This window comes from Alosa pseudoharengus, unplaced genomic scaffold (assembly GCF_046254945.1).
Source record: "Alosa pseudoharengus isolate Yale_2024_CS ecotype anadromous, Long Island Sound unplaced genomic scaffold, YU_APseudo_1.1 YU_APseudo_1.1_scf_8, whole genome shotgun sequence".
NCBI lineage: Eukaryota > Metazoa > Chordata > Actinopteri > Clupeiformes > Clupeidae > Alosa > Alosa pseudoharengus.
In genome coordinates this window covers 40,774,223-40,792,004 of record NW_027468870.1, presented here as the reverse complement: position 1 = coordinate 40,792,004, position 17,782 = coordinate 40,774,223, and the positions used below count along the sequence as shown (strand labels likewise).

The window sequence follows — 17,782 nt, the reverse complement described above, 5'->3', positions numbered from 1 at the left end:
GTACGCTAATTGGTCTATAGCTAGAACATTGTAATTTATCCTTTCCGCCTTTGGGTATCACAGATATGATTGCCTCCCTCCAAGACGGGGGAATTTCTCCCTTTTGCAGGACCCAATTAAATGTCATAAGTAGAATGGGGGACAAAGCCTCTTCCAGACCCTTGTACCATTCTGATGTAAAACCATCTGGACCTGGCGATTTATTAGCTTTCAATTTAATTATGGTTGAATGCAGTTCTTCCTTCGATACTACTTGAGATTGTGAGTATAATTGTTCATAATAACCTTTGAAACAACCCTTGATGTCTTTCATTTCGTGGAGGATGTCTTTAGTCTTTGTATCCATTATTTTATAGTTTGTGTTTTCTGCCTCTTGCTTTCTTAGGTTGTAAGCTAATAATTTTGCATATTTACTTCCACCCTCATAATAGTTTTGTTTTGTATCAATTTATTTAGAATTTCTAATCTATATATTTCTTCTATTTGATTTCTTTTCTTTTTTTCTGTTTCGATACTTGAGTTAAGGGAGTGTCTATGTTCAGTTTCCAACTTTTTAAGATCAATTTGTAAATCATTAAGCCTCTTGGTTCTTTGTTTCTTCAGGAAGGAAGTTACTGCAATGACCCTTCCTCTCATTACAGCTTTACATGCATCCCATAAAATGGGAGAGGAAACTTCACCATTATCATTCTCTTTTATGTATTCCAGTATGTCTTTTCCAAATCCTGTCTTTGATCAGTATAGATGAATTTAGTGTCCAATGTGTAAGTTTCTTCCTATACACTTCAGACCGTCATATATACTGGGCAATGGTCTGAAATATCACTGGTTCCAATATGACAGCTATGCACTCTATCAATATAAGTTCTAAATACCAGAAAATAATCGATTATTGCGTATGAGGAATGAGGGGATGAGAAATGTGTGTAGTCCCTGACCGACGGATTAAAAAATCTCCATACATCAATCAAGCCTATTTCTGACATTATGGTATTCATTTTTGTAGTTAATTTCCTGGATTGAAAAATTCGGCTATTTGAGGATTCAAGGTGTGGATTCAAAGTAATAATTAAGCCGCCTCCACATACTAAAATGCCCTGCGCCTCTGTCACTGTCCTATCAAGTATCTGCTTGTAAAAGTCTGTCCTCGAACCTGGTGGGATGTATACATTATATAAAGTGAACAAGTTTCCATCAACTTTTCTTTTAATTAGTATAAATCTACCTTCCCTGTCTTTAATAGTAGTAATATGTTCATACACCACTCTTCCTGAGATCAGAATAGCCACTCCCCTACTATGTTTTGATCCATTAGAGGATGAGAAGACATATTTAAATCCTTGTCTTTTAAGCTTTTGATGGTGTACCTCAGTCATATGGGTTTCTTGCAAAAATGCTATATCAATATTGTCTCTTTTAAAGGAGAATTCCGGTGTGATATTGACCTAAAGTGTGTTGAAACATGATACCGAGTGTGAACGTATGTCTCATAGCCCACCTCGGCTTGTCCCCTGCACTCCAAAATCTGGTGCTAGTTAACCGATGCTACCAACAGCTTTTTCAATGGTGGTGCTTCGGCATCGGGCTAGCCATGCAAATAAATCACTGTTTTACACCATTTATGAGGCTCAATGTATCTCCACACTTAATTGGTAGACTTCCGAGGGCCCTGACATTTAAAACGAGACATTGAGAACTTTGAAAAAGCACTGGTAGTTTACTTACAAGACGATTTATACAGACAGTATCTTCACGAAGTTTAGCGTTTGCAGCCATCTTAAATTTAGTCACGATAAGTCGAGCAACGAGTATGAATGAACAGGTATGATAAGGGATCAGATTCCAAAAAGAATTCAGTGGAAATGCATGGATTCCAGTTGCTGCTACTGGAAGAAACCTGTTCATTCTTACTAGTCACTCGACTTATCGTGACTAAATTGATGAATTGTTGGTTGATGGTAATGACCGAAATTAAAATCTATTGTATTTTTGAACATGCAATATGTTTTTTGATACAAATATGCTTAAATGACATAGATTGTGTATATGTAGGCCTATATGTGAGCTAAAATATGCAGGATATTGAATTGATGATATTGATTGCAATTTCTGGTGTGTTAGAGTGTGGAGTACTTTCAATGGGTCTGGTGTGGTCATGTGATGATGTTACCACCTATTTCACCTGTGGGTGTCAGATTGACTGTGAACGTGAACCTGATGAAGCAACTTGCGAAACGCGTTGTTCACGCCAAATAAAGTCAGCAAAATATACCCTCCAGTGTGCAATGTATACTACTCTTTTGACTTATAAATGCTGATCCGTTTGATCTGATTGATAGTATAGTATAGCCTACCTTCTCTGTTGTTTGATCTATGGGGAACAAGGCAAAGGGAAAGAAAGAAACAATGCTAATCAGTCCCATCATCTTTCATGCATTTAAGTCCTCCTCCATGTATTTTTTTCAAGTTCTGTATGCTCTCCGCCAGAGTGGCTCCCGGTTCTTCTCTGAGACTGGCCACTTGAATTCCTCTCTCCCTCAGCGCTTTTATTGCCTCCCGGGCGTCTTAATAAGTCTGCGGACCAGTGTTCCAATGAATTCGGACCTTTGTGAATGGAGTTTGAAAACGAATGCCTTTCTCTTTTAGTTCTTTATTAACCCCTGCATAAGCTCTGCGCTTCTCCACCACCTCCAATGTGTAGTCGTGATCAAAAGAGATTAGTTTATTCGTTATGTAGATCTTTTTCCTTCATGCTAGCGTCAGAACAATATCTTTAACATTGTACTGCTGGAAGTTCACCACGATGGATCTTGATGTAGACTCGGGGGGCAGTTTCTGCGTTAAAACCCTATGAGCGCGTTGAATTTGGAGGGCCATGCCTTCAGGTAGTGGGAGCTGTTCCACCAGAAACAACGACTTGTATCATAGAGTCAACAACGACTTGTATCATAGAGTCACCCTCCATATCCTCAGGGACACCATAAATCCAAATGTTGCATCTCCTGGATCTGCTCTCCAAATCTGTCACTTTATTTTGAAGTTGTTGTCTTTCTCTTAGTAGATACAGCAGGGACTCTTTAGTTACGTTTCGATGATATCTTGGCCTTGAGATTGAAGTGATGTACCTATCTCCGTTAGCTTCTGGTTTATCTCCTGGTTAAAGCTTGTTAGCCCTTCCTTCAGGTCCGACTTCAAATCCCCCTTTAATTCAGAGATAGCCATGTCTTTTTTAAAGTCTTGGAGGTCTTTACCGATAGAGGTCAATTGACGGAAGAGCTGGTCTCCTAATTCGGTGGTGTCTCTAGGCCTGGTTGGGGAGCCATCGTCGTTGGTGCACTAAGCTGGTCTCTTTTCGTCCTTGTTCGTTCCATAGTCTGTTTTTTCGAGCTCTTTAGGCTTTTCTGCGATTTCCCCACAATCATTACTTTCTTGTATAATACTTTGAATTAAAGGGCTGTATTTTGCACACTGGCGCATGGCGTAAAACTCGTTTTCCACCCGCGCAAAGTTTAATTCGGTATTTTGCACGTTTATTTTTTAAACAATGCGCCCAGGGGTGTGGCAATTAACAACCTAGGGAGGGGCCTGGCACATTGTCTAAAAATCGCTATTGTACACCTGGTCAGAAGTCTATGGCGAGTTGTTTATATGTTATTTTAAGAGCGCATTGTCAACAGTCATATTGGCAGGTGCACGCACCATCCTTCTATCATTCATGAACGCACACCAGCGCATGTCCATGCAAAACATTACAAATTGCACGATTACAATGGGAAACATAATTAGAATAAAGATATTACGAAATACTGTACATCTCATGATGAGTAGTTATTCACCATCATTTGCAAATTGGTAATGACGGTTAAGTGATTAGGGGAGAGGCGAGAGACACGTATGGAGCACAGCTGAAGACGCACTGTCACGAGATATAAGCAACTCCTCTGCAGGATAAATGTTGTTTTATTCAGTCATTTGAGCAATAGTAGGGTAAGTGTTGCTTTTTCCAGCCTATGTTTTCGATGGTAACCCATTGTCAGTCAATAGTGAAAGTAACTGCATATAACTGTCTTGTCGTTGACTGACACCTTGGTGAAGTTAGTTTCACTTTGCCAATGAGTTCAAATAATAGACGAGTGCAAATGCGTGAAGGCTATGCTAGGTTTTAGTAAAGCACGGTTTAGGAATGACTATTCCATACGGTCTCGCAAGTAGCCTCCTTCAAATGTGCCATTGAATGCCAAAATTGCGATACCGATTATTTGACATATCGCACTTTGCGCTGTTAAAGGGAATGACAGATGTCATTCTTATTGGTGTAAATGATGTTACGCCCCAAACACACCCATATGACTGATTAAAAAACCCAGGAACACCTTGTTGCGCCATGTGCTCCACGTTTGATAACGAAACCCTTCCCAATGTGAACTGGACATCCTACTAAATTTGAATTAACTTTTGACGAGTGACGATGCGCTTTAGAATGTCATGATAGGGCCCAAAGATTTCGAGTAGGGGAATACTTTTAAAGATAGATTGAGACGGAGAGTTGCACTGCACGTGTGTTCTCAACATGACGTCAGCCAGAAGTCAGCAACCACTTTATTTGGCATTGCAACCACCATATACCCTAGCAACACCCTAGCAACCTTCTTAATTACCCTAGCAACAACCTAGCAACCACCACTATAATGTCAGCCTAGCAACCACCATAGCAACCAACATGATTACTATAGCAACCAGCATAGCAACCACCTTATTTAGCATATCAGCCACCATATCTACCTTAGCCACACCTTAGCAACCATCTTAATTACCCTAGCAACAACCTAGTTAGCATGTTACTAATGGGAAAGTGCAAGTAAGTGACAGGGAAGTACTCACACAACAGCTTCATTGTGGGCACGTTCAGCCAACTGAGCAATTCTCTGCTCTGCTTCCTTCTCCAGGCGAACCTGACAAAAGATTCAGCATTTTTTATTTCATTTGTCAGTTTTCTATTATTCTTTCAATTGTCTTCATCCTAAATTCCAGAGAAACCCATAGCAATTCAATTCAATTAAATTCAAAAAACTTTATTTATCCCCGAGGGGGCAATTTTCTCTATGCAGGCATAGTGACATATAAGACATAACACAACATATAAGACATAACACAACATATAAGACAGGACAAAAGAAAGAACAGGATAGACAAAGAAAGAACAGGACAGACAGGAGTGTAAGGGGGGGGGGGGTTAGTCCCAGGAGATGGAGGAGGAGGGGGCTTGGAGCATATTTAAGTTCAAAAGGTGAATAGCCTCAAAAGTAAAGGTGGCCTTCCTCCTGTTAGTCCTAGCCAGAGGACAGCGCAGACGCCTGCCAGATGGCAGCCATTCAAAAACTCTGTGTAGGACATGGGTAGAGTATTCTAAGATGTAGTTGGCTTTCCTTAATGTTGCCTTGTCATGCAGTGATATCAGAGACTGAAGAGGGTGGCCAATGATTTTAGAACATGTGTTCACAATGCTCTGGAGGTGTTTCTTATTTTTGACTGAGAGGGAGTGAAACCAGCACATGGATGAAAGGGTCAGTATACTTTCAATAAAGGAGGTGTAAAAAATGCTGAGAATCTTCCTGTTCACTCCAAAGGAGTAAAGTTTCCTCAAGAAATACTGCCTCTGTTGACATTTTTTAATAATCACCTCTGTATTACAGTCAAAACGCAGTTTGTCATCAATGACAGTGCCCAGGTATTTATATTCATGTACAACTTCCACTGGTTCCCCGTGGATTGTAGTTGCAGTCCTGCTTCATGCTTAGTGAAGTCAATGAACATCTCCTTGGTCTTTGTAACATTTACTGTAGCTCCAAAAAAGAGCTATCACACCATTCCACAAACTCACTGAGGACAGGCCCGTGATCTTGGACAGAACCATGTAGCAGGGAGAGGAGAACAGTATCGTCAGCAAACTTCACTAGATGACGATCAACATGGCGGCTTCTAGTTATCTGTGTACAAGATGAAAAGTAGTGGTGAGAGGACACAACCCTGGGGTGAGTCAGTGGACGTGTATCTGATGTCAGAGAACCTCTTGTTGACCAGCACCGTCTGTGTTCTTTGGGTCAGAAAGTCTGTAATCCACAGAATTAGCTGATGATCCAGGTTGAAATAGTCCATAAGTTTTTTAACCAGCATGTGAGGTTGAATGGTGTTAAAGGCAGACAAGAAATCCGCAAATAGGAGCCGGGCAAAAGAATTTGGGCTTTCTACACGTTCATGGATGGCATTCAATATGTAGATCATCCACCTCTCTTTTAGCATGATATGCAAACTGAAGAGGATCCATCTTTGAAGCTGTGGCGCTGATAATGTGAGCTTTATCAGCGCCACAGGTTTAGGTCATTCAGGACTTTAAGGCTGCTCTTCTTGGGAATGGGAATATAGCAGGCTATAAGGCAACCTTCACAACTAGTCCAATACCTGCGCAGTGGCAACTTGCATTTGTTAGCAAAAAGTCAGTTCTTAACTAACTGAAAACAGTCTAGGACACCACGCAATGGATTCCTACTCAAATTATCCAATGATTAACTGTCTTACAATTCCAGAGGCACTGACAGTAATTGATTTGAACGTACCTTTTCAATGAAAAATTTGTGCTCCACTCTAGCAAGCATCTCTTTGTGCTCCCGATTTTCAATGTACATGTTTTCTTTAAGCTGAATAAAAGAAAAGAAAATGATCTTCAATACCTTATACTGCTCAGTTTCAAAAAGGATTATTAGTAGTTGTTCTACATACATTGGTAAGTTCTTGTTCCATGTGGGCTTTCTGCTTGCGAAATTCCTTAATCGTCTTCAGCTCTCCCTGGATCATACGAAACTCACTGAGTCTCTTCTTAAATTTCTCCTCCATATCATTGATTGTTTGGGTGTATTCACCAACCTAGGATAACAAAAAATACACCCAACAAGACAATGGGTGGGTTGCACCAACAAGGACTACGTTTGAACCTGGATTAAATCAAGGTTTATCCATTAATCCAGTTGCACCAAACTTTAAACATAGTTTAAACCTGGATTCATTTTAATCCCATTGCTCAACTGCTTTAAACAAAGATTTAAATTTTAGTTAGGGCTTTAAATTTAATCCTGCTGCTGAGGTGGTTTCAATTTCTGAAATGACTGCATATATTGTATTGAATAAAATGGCTGCATATATTGTATTGAATAAAAAGTCCCACAAAGGAAAATAAGAGACTGTTTCAACTCTACAGAGTTCTATGATGATGGGGAATTTTCAAGGAGGTACCGATTCAACAAGGAATCTGTAATAATAATACATTTAAAAAAATCATGTACACAATTAAACATGGCAGTGACCAGATTACCTTTAAACTAGGTTTAAAGTTGGTGTAGGTTAAAATGTAATTCTTGTTGGTACAACCCACCGGTCAAGGTTTTAATCACAGAGTAAGGTTTTAAACATGGATTTGTTAAACCATGCTAAAAATTGAGTGATGCAACAGAGCTCAAATTACATTTAAACCTAGATCTACAAATCCTTGATTAGGACTAAAACAAGATTAATGTAATCCTTGTTAGTGCAACCCACCCAATATGTTTTATTCGGTTGCCAAAAAAAATCACAAAAGGGATCAATAGTTGCCACTATAATATTAGGCTCAAGCTGGGGCAAGCTAGTGTGTGACAAGGCGTGATAGTTTATAGATTGTTCTAACAGCCTGTTTTCTACACCTGGGCCTGTATAAAATCTTAAGGTTAAAAGTAGCTCCTAACTAGCGGATTTAGGAGAAACTCCTGACAACAATGGGTGTGTCCGTCATAACTTTAGGACTCCTAATTGTTTTGCCTAAGAGTAATTCACAAAGCATTTTAGCCTTACAAGTAGCACGTAAGTCTGGAACAGCTTAGAAGTAGTTGAGAGGACTCCTAACTCACTAAGACCTATTCACAAACAATCGTAAAGCAGCTACAGTATTTGTATCATTCCACGTAGCAATGTTTTGACATGCACATACAAAATCACTTACTGGAGATCTCAATCGTGATGGAATAATTGTGTATTGTAAGGGATGGAATAATGCCACCAACAACCAAAACCATTCATTGTCAAGATTTTAATTAAAGGTGCTCTAAGTGATGTTAAGGCAGTTTCTAAGCTAAAAAATGTTTTGTCACATTGCAACAAACATATCCTCACAATCCCAGTGTTTACCCTACAATGTATTCAGCAGCGGCGCAGTGCCGCTCCTGGAATTCAAGCGCTGCTGCAAAAAAGTTGGCTAATTAAAAAAAAAAAACACGCAAGTAAACTTCAGGAAAAGCTGCCGTTCGTTCAGGTTTGATGTCAACAAATAATAGTAGTGTAAATGTACAGACTAAAGGCCCGTACACACCAGATACGATATGAAACAACAGTGCGAAAATGCGAAAAATTCATGTGCAAAATTTTACTCAAAGTGTACACAGAGAGTCCGATGCGATTATTTTAATATTTCGCATTCTATTTCACGCTCACGTTACGCAGGTTCACACAGCGACTTTCAGTAAGCAGGGAGAACTCATAAAATCATCAAGATTTGAAACAGATTATAGCATTGATCATTCATGGAACCGTGCATTGGCTTGAGAGGTGCTGGGGAAATTAAAGCTTACGGCCATCCTTCCCATCCCTTGTCTATTCAACTTGTGCTATTGTGATAATTGTGCAGTCGAACCACTGACGGAACACAATTAAGTTGGTTGGGCTCATTAGTGCACCCATACACCCACCTCACTACACAACACACATGCAACCAGATTCTATAACGCTAGGCGTTAAGGGACATGATTAATGTGGACATAAGTTCAAGGAGGATACGCTTTTATAGAGTTAAGCATTCTTATCTTCCTTGAGAAAAAATTGAACTCCGAGTCCGGGTAAATAGACGGACACAGAGAGGTCAGCAGGGAATGACGAGCTGATTTTGGGCTGAGCTCACGTTGCGCTCCGCCCCACATTGAGCCCAGCCCCGATCTGCAAGCTGCAGCCAGGGGTACTTGCCCGCATATTGGACTCAAGGTACTGTATGCCATTTGGGCGGACTGGTGTAGCCTAACCAGGGGGTCAAGAGCATGCAGATTCGCTTCGGCATGTTAGCATACGCCATTTTCAAATATGGCGCCGCATGGAGCATTTGGAACCAGCTCCATGCACGAATATCCGTGTTGGGCACGATCTCTCATGCGCATACATGTTGGTGGGCGGGTACCTATCCGGCGGCTACAGCCAAACGTTATTCAGTGCGTAATTGAGGAGCTTATGAGAAGACATATATTATGGTTATGCATGACAAATAAAGGGAATTGTATTGATCTTGTTTCGTTGTTGTTTGTCCCGAACAAAAATAGCCTAAATATGATTAAAGACAATAAATTACACAACAGTGGCATAAAGCCCTTAATTGTCTTGTTATAGCCTACACCATGGGTCTCCAACAAGTTTACCCATTATAGCAGCCCCCTTTTGAGCTAGCCAGAGGCTGAAGCAGTAGGCCTATGCTACTACATTTAAACACAATTGATTGCCTCGAGGCATTCCAGCCTACGAATTTAATAACAAGTAGGCCTACATCATGCATAATTAAAAAATAACTCAACTTAGGCTACACAATAAGGTTTCCATTACAGCACAGCGCACATTCATGAATGAGTGAAAGCGGCTTCCTTGTCTCGCAATAAACAGCTGAAAATTCTGACACTTTTTCAACTACATGAAACCTCACAGTGAGCCATCAAATACCCCCTATATTTAAGTGCCTATCAGTCTCAACATTTAGATACCGTAAAACACCAAATAATAGCCCGGGCTTTTATTTTCCCAAATCGCCAAACTGCACCGGCTAGTATTAGAGACAGGCGTCTATATGAGACAGGCCTTTAATTCCCTTTACACAAAACTTTTCCTCTGCAAAGATGGAAAATATTATCGAATTAATTATTTCAAACACACTGAATGTCTACCTATATGACTAGGCTATCTCATGACAATTACGGATCATCATTCATTTAGTGTTGAGATGTTGTTCATTGAGTGAGATACAGTAAGATCCAAAAAGCAGGGATAGCCAGAACAGATGAACCACATTATAATTAAACGTAATCTACAAAGAGATCGTATCATACTGAAAGCTCATATTTTGTCACTAGCAAATAGCCTCGGTCCTTTGTCAAATACAGTTGCATTATCAGCCCAGACCAAAACCGTTCAGGAATTATTTATGCAAAAGTGGAACGTGCTTAATGTTTCATTCTCCTTTCTTTTCAGCATGAATGAAACAGCATGAGAGAGCATGCATTGGCTATATTGTTTCTCCCGTTTTGTATTTGCCAAATTTGACAACAGTCTACATTCAAATCCTAGCCTACTTCCAGGCGCGCAGGAACATATTTTTGAATGGGGTGCGAATAACAAAATAGCTGTCATGGATGTCCGACGATTTCTCCCCCAGCATATGATTCGAATTTAGACAGCTAAATACGCCATTTCACCGCCGTGTATGAGTAGGTCTAAGAGTGAGAAGTTTTATAATGCCCTGGGCAGCCACATTCCACTGCAAATATGCGCAGCACTTGCCACTCTGACTCATCAATAAAAACTGTGCGCGCACACACCAGTCCCTAGAAGCGCACTTCACTTTACATCATAAACCTATTTCAGTAGGTAGCCAGAGAATGTCTGTAGACTTGCTCTGATATAGCCTAGTCTAAGGTAAATTCCTTTTCTGACTTCTTTCTCTTTATCGCCATGGCATTTAGAATAAAGAATAACGTTCACGAACCGTTCTGGTTTTGTTGGCAGCATAAAAACAAGTTTACCATCAGCCTATCCGCAAATTTTAAACACAAGGGATGAATTGAACGATGACGAAGTCGGACATATAGGCATAGTTCATATTGGGAAAAAAGTTATACAATTTGGAACTCTAGCCTTTCCCCACCGCAATCTTTTAATGCCATCTAATCATAACGTGCGCAGTCTGCGCCAACCTTAAGCCCAAATCACACCCAAGATTCGCAACGAGATGAGCAGCAACTTGAGGCAACCTTGCTACTGTGACCAGACATGTGAATGCTTTGCGACGGCTTGTAACGACGTGCAGCATCTAATTCACACTGCTGTAACCTCCTTTCTGTAACGGTTTCGTGTCATTGCGAATCTTTAAACAGACGATCTGACGGGTTTTAGAAGATTAAATAACCCGAAACTAAAAAACAGACCAGGCCTCTACTGGAGACCGGCCTTAAACCCAAACCTGTAGCCACGTCAGGCGTTTAAAAGAGACAGGCGTCTCTTAGGGACTCGGCGAATATTTGAAGTTTTACGGTATATAATAAAACAGTCCTTAAGTAAATTAAATCCCAAGCCAAACCGAAAATCGTCTGCTTTTGATAGCCTGGTATGCCGCTCCAAACGAAACACACGTCTCACAATAAAACGCACAATGTAACAAATAAAGGTCTCCCTGGCATACAATCCTGCCCCAAACATACCAGCCTAAGCCTAAGTAAAAATAGCAGACCCCGGACATAATTTGTGGATTTACGGAAAGTGTGCAATCATACATGGACGCCTGGCGATGCTCTGGCCGTCTGTGCCTCTGACTCCGCTGCCTCATTTGGATGGTAACTCGACAGGTGAGCGTGAAAATTGGATGTTGTGGATGCGTAAGTAAACTGTTTTTTGCAGAGTCCGCAGACTACATCCTCTTTAAGGGTTACTTTACCTTCTGCGGTGTACAACCCAAAGTATGCTATTTCCAGACACCACATAGATGAGTTGGGGACGTAATTGTCCGCTCAGGCTGGCCGCTCTGTGCGTTATCTTCCATTTTCGAAACAGGGTGGCTATTGATTAACCTGACTCTCGCCAGATTAATTTTGTTCTCTGGCTCCAGTCATTATTGTGGCTACTGGCTATTATTGGCTTGATTTGGTCATGGGCCAACGCTAGAATACGTTTAGAGCACCCGCTATGAGATGGCAAACAATAAAATAAAAAACAAACTAATCATAGACTGTAAAAATGCGCTACACATGGCACTAAAAACCGAATAGTTTATTTATAGTTCAACTACAGGTATTTCACATCATGTTCGAATGCATTTGCAGCAGCAGGCAGACTGCTCTTCGTTAGAGCCGCTGTTATCCAATGAAATTAAGTTGCGCTCCAGGGCGACTCCACGCGCGTTCCCGAGCAACTTTTTCTTCTTCTTGTTACGTGGCAAGCAATGTATGTGCATTATCGCCACCCTCTTACTGGAGGACGACTTTCTTTTTACAGAATATCTAATAAAAATCGACGTTGGTCCATGCGTCATTTCCAGCTTTGGAACTTGGCGCATGGTCAGAGCCGACTGGCGCTGGATCCGAGCCCCAGTGTTCAATATGGCGTTGACTATGAATTGGCCGGATTTACTAGCCTAGCCTCCACCATTCATTTGTATGGAGGGCGGGACTTAGTCACTCTCTCCAGTTATATATAATACCTCCATGAGCCTAACAAGTTGTAGGGTAGGCAAGGCCTCATTTAAAATGTTACATGCCAAAATGCTATACGCCAACACGCTATAAAACGGCCATAGCCTATATCATGTACATCTCACGAAACCATTTCACATGCATGCATAGGCTATGTCAAAATTTAGGCACAGAGCCAGCCTGTAGAAATGAGCATGGGATAAAATCGCACTGTTGCAACAAGTGGTTAAAATTGATCAGCTTGTATGACGATGATCCAACACACAGCAAAAGCTAATAATGATAGCCTACCAGTTATTAGCTTACCTTTATAAGATCCACAGAAAGTTTTTCACAGTTCCACATTGGACTACTTCAGTTATGAAGCATAAAGCAAAGTTAACGCACCAGGAAATGTGAGGCAAAATTACGATAGTGGTAACCCTGGACATAATGCTGTTGTCAGCAGCATAGCCTATCATGACCTATTCTTAAAACTTCCATTTTCATGAATGCATGTTGTATTTTTTCATGCATTTTTCGTGCAGTGAGAAGGTCTCTGTTCACTGCTGCAATGAGATTTCATTATTTTTGGTTGAGTGTAAAATGGGACAGTGGTAAGAAGTGGGGAAAGCTGTCTGTAAGGAGTTCGCACTACGTAAGGAGTTCGTCAGGAGTACTCGAACACCTGAGAGAGTCTACTGTAACGTAAACTCTTTGTAACTTTGGCATATACCGGTAGGCCTATTAAGGAGACTAGTCATTGTGAGCAGCAGGATCACCCAATCTATCAGCTTTTTTTCTGCTCGTCGTTCTATTGTGACATCAATAGAACCCTGCGAAATCATTATTTGATTGGTCAACAGCTCATTTTCGCATGCGCAATTTCGCATGAAAATGCGATTTTTTTCTTTTAATCGTAATGAATTTCGTCCTCGGTGTGTACAGACTAATACGAATACATGTGTTTAATAGGCTGCGGAATTTTGTGCGAATATTTGTGAACACACAGTGAACACACAGTGAGGTGAAGCACACACTAATCCCGGCGCAGTGAGCTGCCTGCAACAACAGCGGCGCTCGGGGAGCAGTGAGTAGGGTTGGGCGATACCACACTTTTAGGATTCTATACGATACTGATACTTTTTCTTGCATTTTCATCGATATCGATACCGATACTTATTGCCAATTTTTGTCAGTAAAAAATATTATTACATTTAAGACAAATCACAAGTCAATTACAGACCATTTATACAACATTTATTATGGCCAATGCATAATAAAATACAAAATAAAATAAATAACATAAATATGAATGAAATAAATTAAATATGAAAACAAAAACAAAAAAATAAACAAAAACAGACATTTTCACTTTTCTTATTTCTCAAAAAAAAGAAAAAAGACAAATTTTGGTAAAAAAAAGGGTCTTCTGTCGGACTGCGGGTGGCGAAGGAGACTCGACTCTGACAGCAGCCTGTCTTTTTCCAAGTTCGGTGTGGCTCTCTGGGTGCGTCGTCTTTAAATGTTTAAATAAATTGCTTGTGTTACTGCAGTGGGAAACTATTTTATCACAAACTTGACACCTTGCCGTCAGTTTGTCTATAGAGAAATAACTCCACACCACACTTCGCTTTTTGTCTGACATGTCGCTTCCTGTTTTTTCCTCCGGCTGGTGCGCATTCGTGCTGAGTGGGCTCTGGCTGTGTCGTTGTCTGCTGTCTCACGTTTACGCTCATTCGCTCGTCTCCTGTCACGTGACATGGACCAGCTCAATACGCCACCAGTACAGGGGTGTTCCGGCACATAGTAAGTTTAGTAAGGAATCAAAACAGATGAAAGTGATGCATACACCCCTAATTATTATTTTTTAGTTTATATCGATACTTTTTAAAGGAAATAAATTCCAAATGAGTAGTGCCTGAGTATTGATCTATCGATACCACAGGATCGATACGCCCATCCCTAGCAGTGAGGGGTTAGGTGCCTTGCTCAAGGGCACTTCAGGACGGGTCGATGGTACAGGGGAAGCTGATAACGTGTTTGAATCAACCAATGCTGTGGTGAGGCTAACCAGCTAGCACAGCGAAGTTACGGTGGAGGCTGCTAACGTGAGTGAATCACCAACTGTTGCTGTGGAGCTAGCAGCTAACCAACTAGCACACCGAAGAAGTGAGACAAGTCGTTTATGAAGTAAAACTGTTTAGAGTAGGGCAACAGTGTCTAGTATAGTGTAGTCCGTGCTGTCGCTTTACCTTTTTTTGCCCGTTTTGTTATTTTCTCCTGGATTGTTGCCCGCGACGTTTGTACAGTGGCATTCCAGAGAAGATGTCCCGCTCCCTCCCGCCTCAGCTAAGTACCATCTGCTCTGCTTCAACGCAAGTTGTGGGTGTGACATTTATAGCTATAAATGCATTCTCTTACTGGCTGCATACGTAGGCTATTTGCCTGGCAGTCGAGTCTCTCCACTGCACACCGAGTGTAATGCGCAATATAAACATTGCAGACTGCTAACTGCACTTGTTTCATATACACTGACTTATCACTGTATGTCCACGAAAGTGTAACGGACAATGTGAATGTTCTGAACTGCTTACTGCACTCTTGACGTCAGCTCACAAACTCACTGATTACCTCTGACATTGCCGCGTGGCGTGCACACACTGACACAATACATCACGAGTGCAACGGACAATGTGAACATTGCGGACTATTTGCTGCACTCGTAATATACACGTACACCACATACACTCCTCTGAGTGGTGCTCCAGTCAAAGTGAACATTCTGATCTGCTACCAGCACTTATTCCCACACACTCACCACACTAAATGCACATTTGTGGAAGACCATAGTTATTAAGACATTTTGATTATTATTAGGCATATTTTGGGGTATTTCTGTTCATACTGTGAAGTTGACCTGTGTTAATGGAACCTATCTGTCACTGTGTCTGAATGTGAATTTACCTGCCGTTAGTATAACAATCTACTGGTGAAATTCTGACATTGAACGCCTATTAGAGGCAAGGATAAACATTGTGTTGCATTTGCCTGTAAGCTCACTCATTGATGAGTTATGTAAGGGATAATGGACGACACGGTGGTCTGTTCACAGAAGTTAATGCACAGTCGAGGTTGTAAAACAGCCCCGACGCGAAGCGGAGGGCCGTTTAAACCTCGTAGTGCATTAACTTCTGTGAACAGACCACCGTGGAGTCCATTATCCCGCTTATTCCACTGTTGCCACTTGTGTTGTGTTCATTTCCTGTTACAATTTAAACGTTTTAATCGCTAAAACTGTCTTGTTTGTAGAACTAATTTCTCTCCCGTTGTCAAGCGGGCGTATCCCAAGATTCTGATGAACTTTAGCTTTGAAACATCGCTATTTTACTTAGCCTGCTGTCATCCATCTAGCTAAAAGCCACCTCAGTCATATGCTACAATGTTGCAATGTTCTGAACGTCTGCATTTTACAGCTCGGATGCAACGTGACAGTTCCTTTAAACTTCACGAGTTCGGTGAATTAATATACAAGTGTGATACGGCCAAAAAAATGGATCTACTTCATAGGTGTGCAGATAACATACGGTTAATGGTCGTTCTAAATTACGTAGGACAATGGGAAATTCCACCAAGCAGTGGAATAATTATGGTCAATGGTTTAATGGTAGCATCTGTCATTTGACGACCAGTTTATTTCAAGGTAACATGATTACAGTTTGTCCAAGGTTTGTGTTACATCTGTTGAGCAGTATGTAATGGTTTGAATGTGTTGAATTTACTGATTTACTAATTCTGAAGGGTAACAATTTTGAATTCTAATTGTGGGCTCACACTGCAAAAACTGCTTATCTAACAAAATCTAACCAAGTGTTATTAATCTTATATCAAGATAAAAAAAATCTAGTTGGTATTGTTTTCAGTATAAAGAGACTTACCTAGCGCTTTTTTGTGAAATCATTTGACTTAATTTAAAAAAAGTTTGACTTAAGATGTCTCATCCTGAAAACAAGCAAATTTTTCTGCCAGTGCGTAAAAGTCAACGGTATGTGTTAGCCTGCCACTAAAAACAGTCTTACCCACTCCAAAGTACACCCGAGGCAAATTCCAGACAGTGTAAGAAATACAACTACCCTCGCATCACGTTGCAATAGTTATACTTTGTTCCCTGAAGTTGGTAGTAGGCATTTAAACAACTCTGCGGCGGACTGCTACTACTAGGTATCTCCATTGGAGTGCGCTTTACTGTTTACTTTTCGGCACAGTACTACTAACCGGAGCAAGTATAATTCCGCCGCTGCTAAGAAACTAGTCCCTCAAAATGTAATGCGATTGTTGAAATGCAAGGATAGAATAATGTTAGAAATAAAACTATCAACACAGATATTTACATCGATAGTCTGGCGTTATAATTTATTTGCCTCGGGTGTACTGTGGAGTGGGTAAGACTGTTTTTAGTGGCAGGCTAACACATACCGTTGACTTGCGCTAGCCTAGCACCTGCGAACTCTGCAATTAGAAGGACTGGATGAAACGTGCTGAAAACGGTCTCCACTGATAAATATCACACTTGCTTACTTGGAAATGAGGTCCTATGTCCAAAATCCTGAACCACCCCTTTAAGCAAATTTGTCCTAAAACCAAGCAAATTTGTCTGCCAGTGCGTTAAGCCAATTTGTCTTGATAAGACTCCTTAAAATAAGTCAAAGTCTTCTTAAATTAAGTCAAAATGATCTTTTGAGAGGGCGCTAGGTAAGTCTTTTCATACTAAAAACAATACCAAATAGATCTTTAATCTTTTTAATTTTAATATATAAGATTAATAACACTTGTTTAGAATTATTTTTTTGCAGTGCATAACAGTGTTTGATATAGGTTCTGTTCACTGGTGAGACTAGGCTACACAGTGGCAAGTTAGTTTAAATATCCATACTGGTGAGACTAGGCTACACAGTGGCAAGTTAGTTTAAATATCCATACTGGTGAGACTAGGTCAAATGAAAACCTGAGGATTATATGTTAAACCTGAGTGATGAACTGTCATTTTGTTGCCTTGAAGCATTTTATTGTTAGAATAAAGTCCAGCAATTGTTTCTTATAGTGGGTTGGTTAATGAATACTCTCCAGAGTAGGGGCAACTTTTTCTTAGTACTGCTGTGAGTTGGGTAAAGGGAAATAGCTTGGTGTTGCCGAATGCAAGCCCCACACTAGGCCACACCCCCTTCAGGTAAGCCATGTGACAGTTTAAAAACCCTGAAGCCCTCGCTGCCTCCCTCACAGTATAA

The 17,782-nt window shown here is 40.7% G+C and overlaps 1 protein-coding gene across 1 annotated transcript in view; it reads right to left on the bottom strand.

Annotated features, from left to right (window-relative positions):
- LOC143111315 (basal body-orientation factor 1-like) overlaps positions 1-17,782 on the bottom strand; it is a 151,623-nt gene that overhangs the window by 79,035 nt on the left and 54,806 nt on the right. Inside the window, exons 4-6 of the mRNA XM_076273522.1 lie at positions 6,778-6,921; positions 6,615-6,695; positions 4,882-4,952 (exon numbers count right to left, since the gene is read on the bottom strand). Coding sequence (XP_076129637.1) covers positions 4,882-4,952; positions 6,615-6,695; positions 6,778-6,921 — 296 coding nt within the window. The remainder of the gene's footprint in view (positions 1-4,881; positions 4,953-6,614; positions 6,696-6,777; positions 6,922-17,782) is intronic.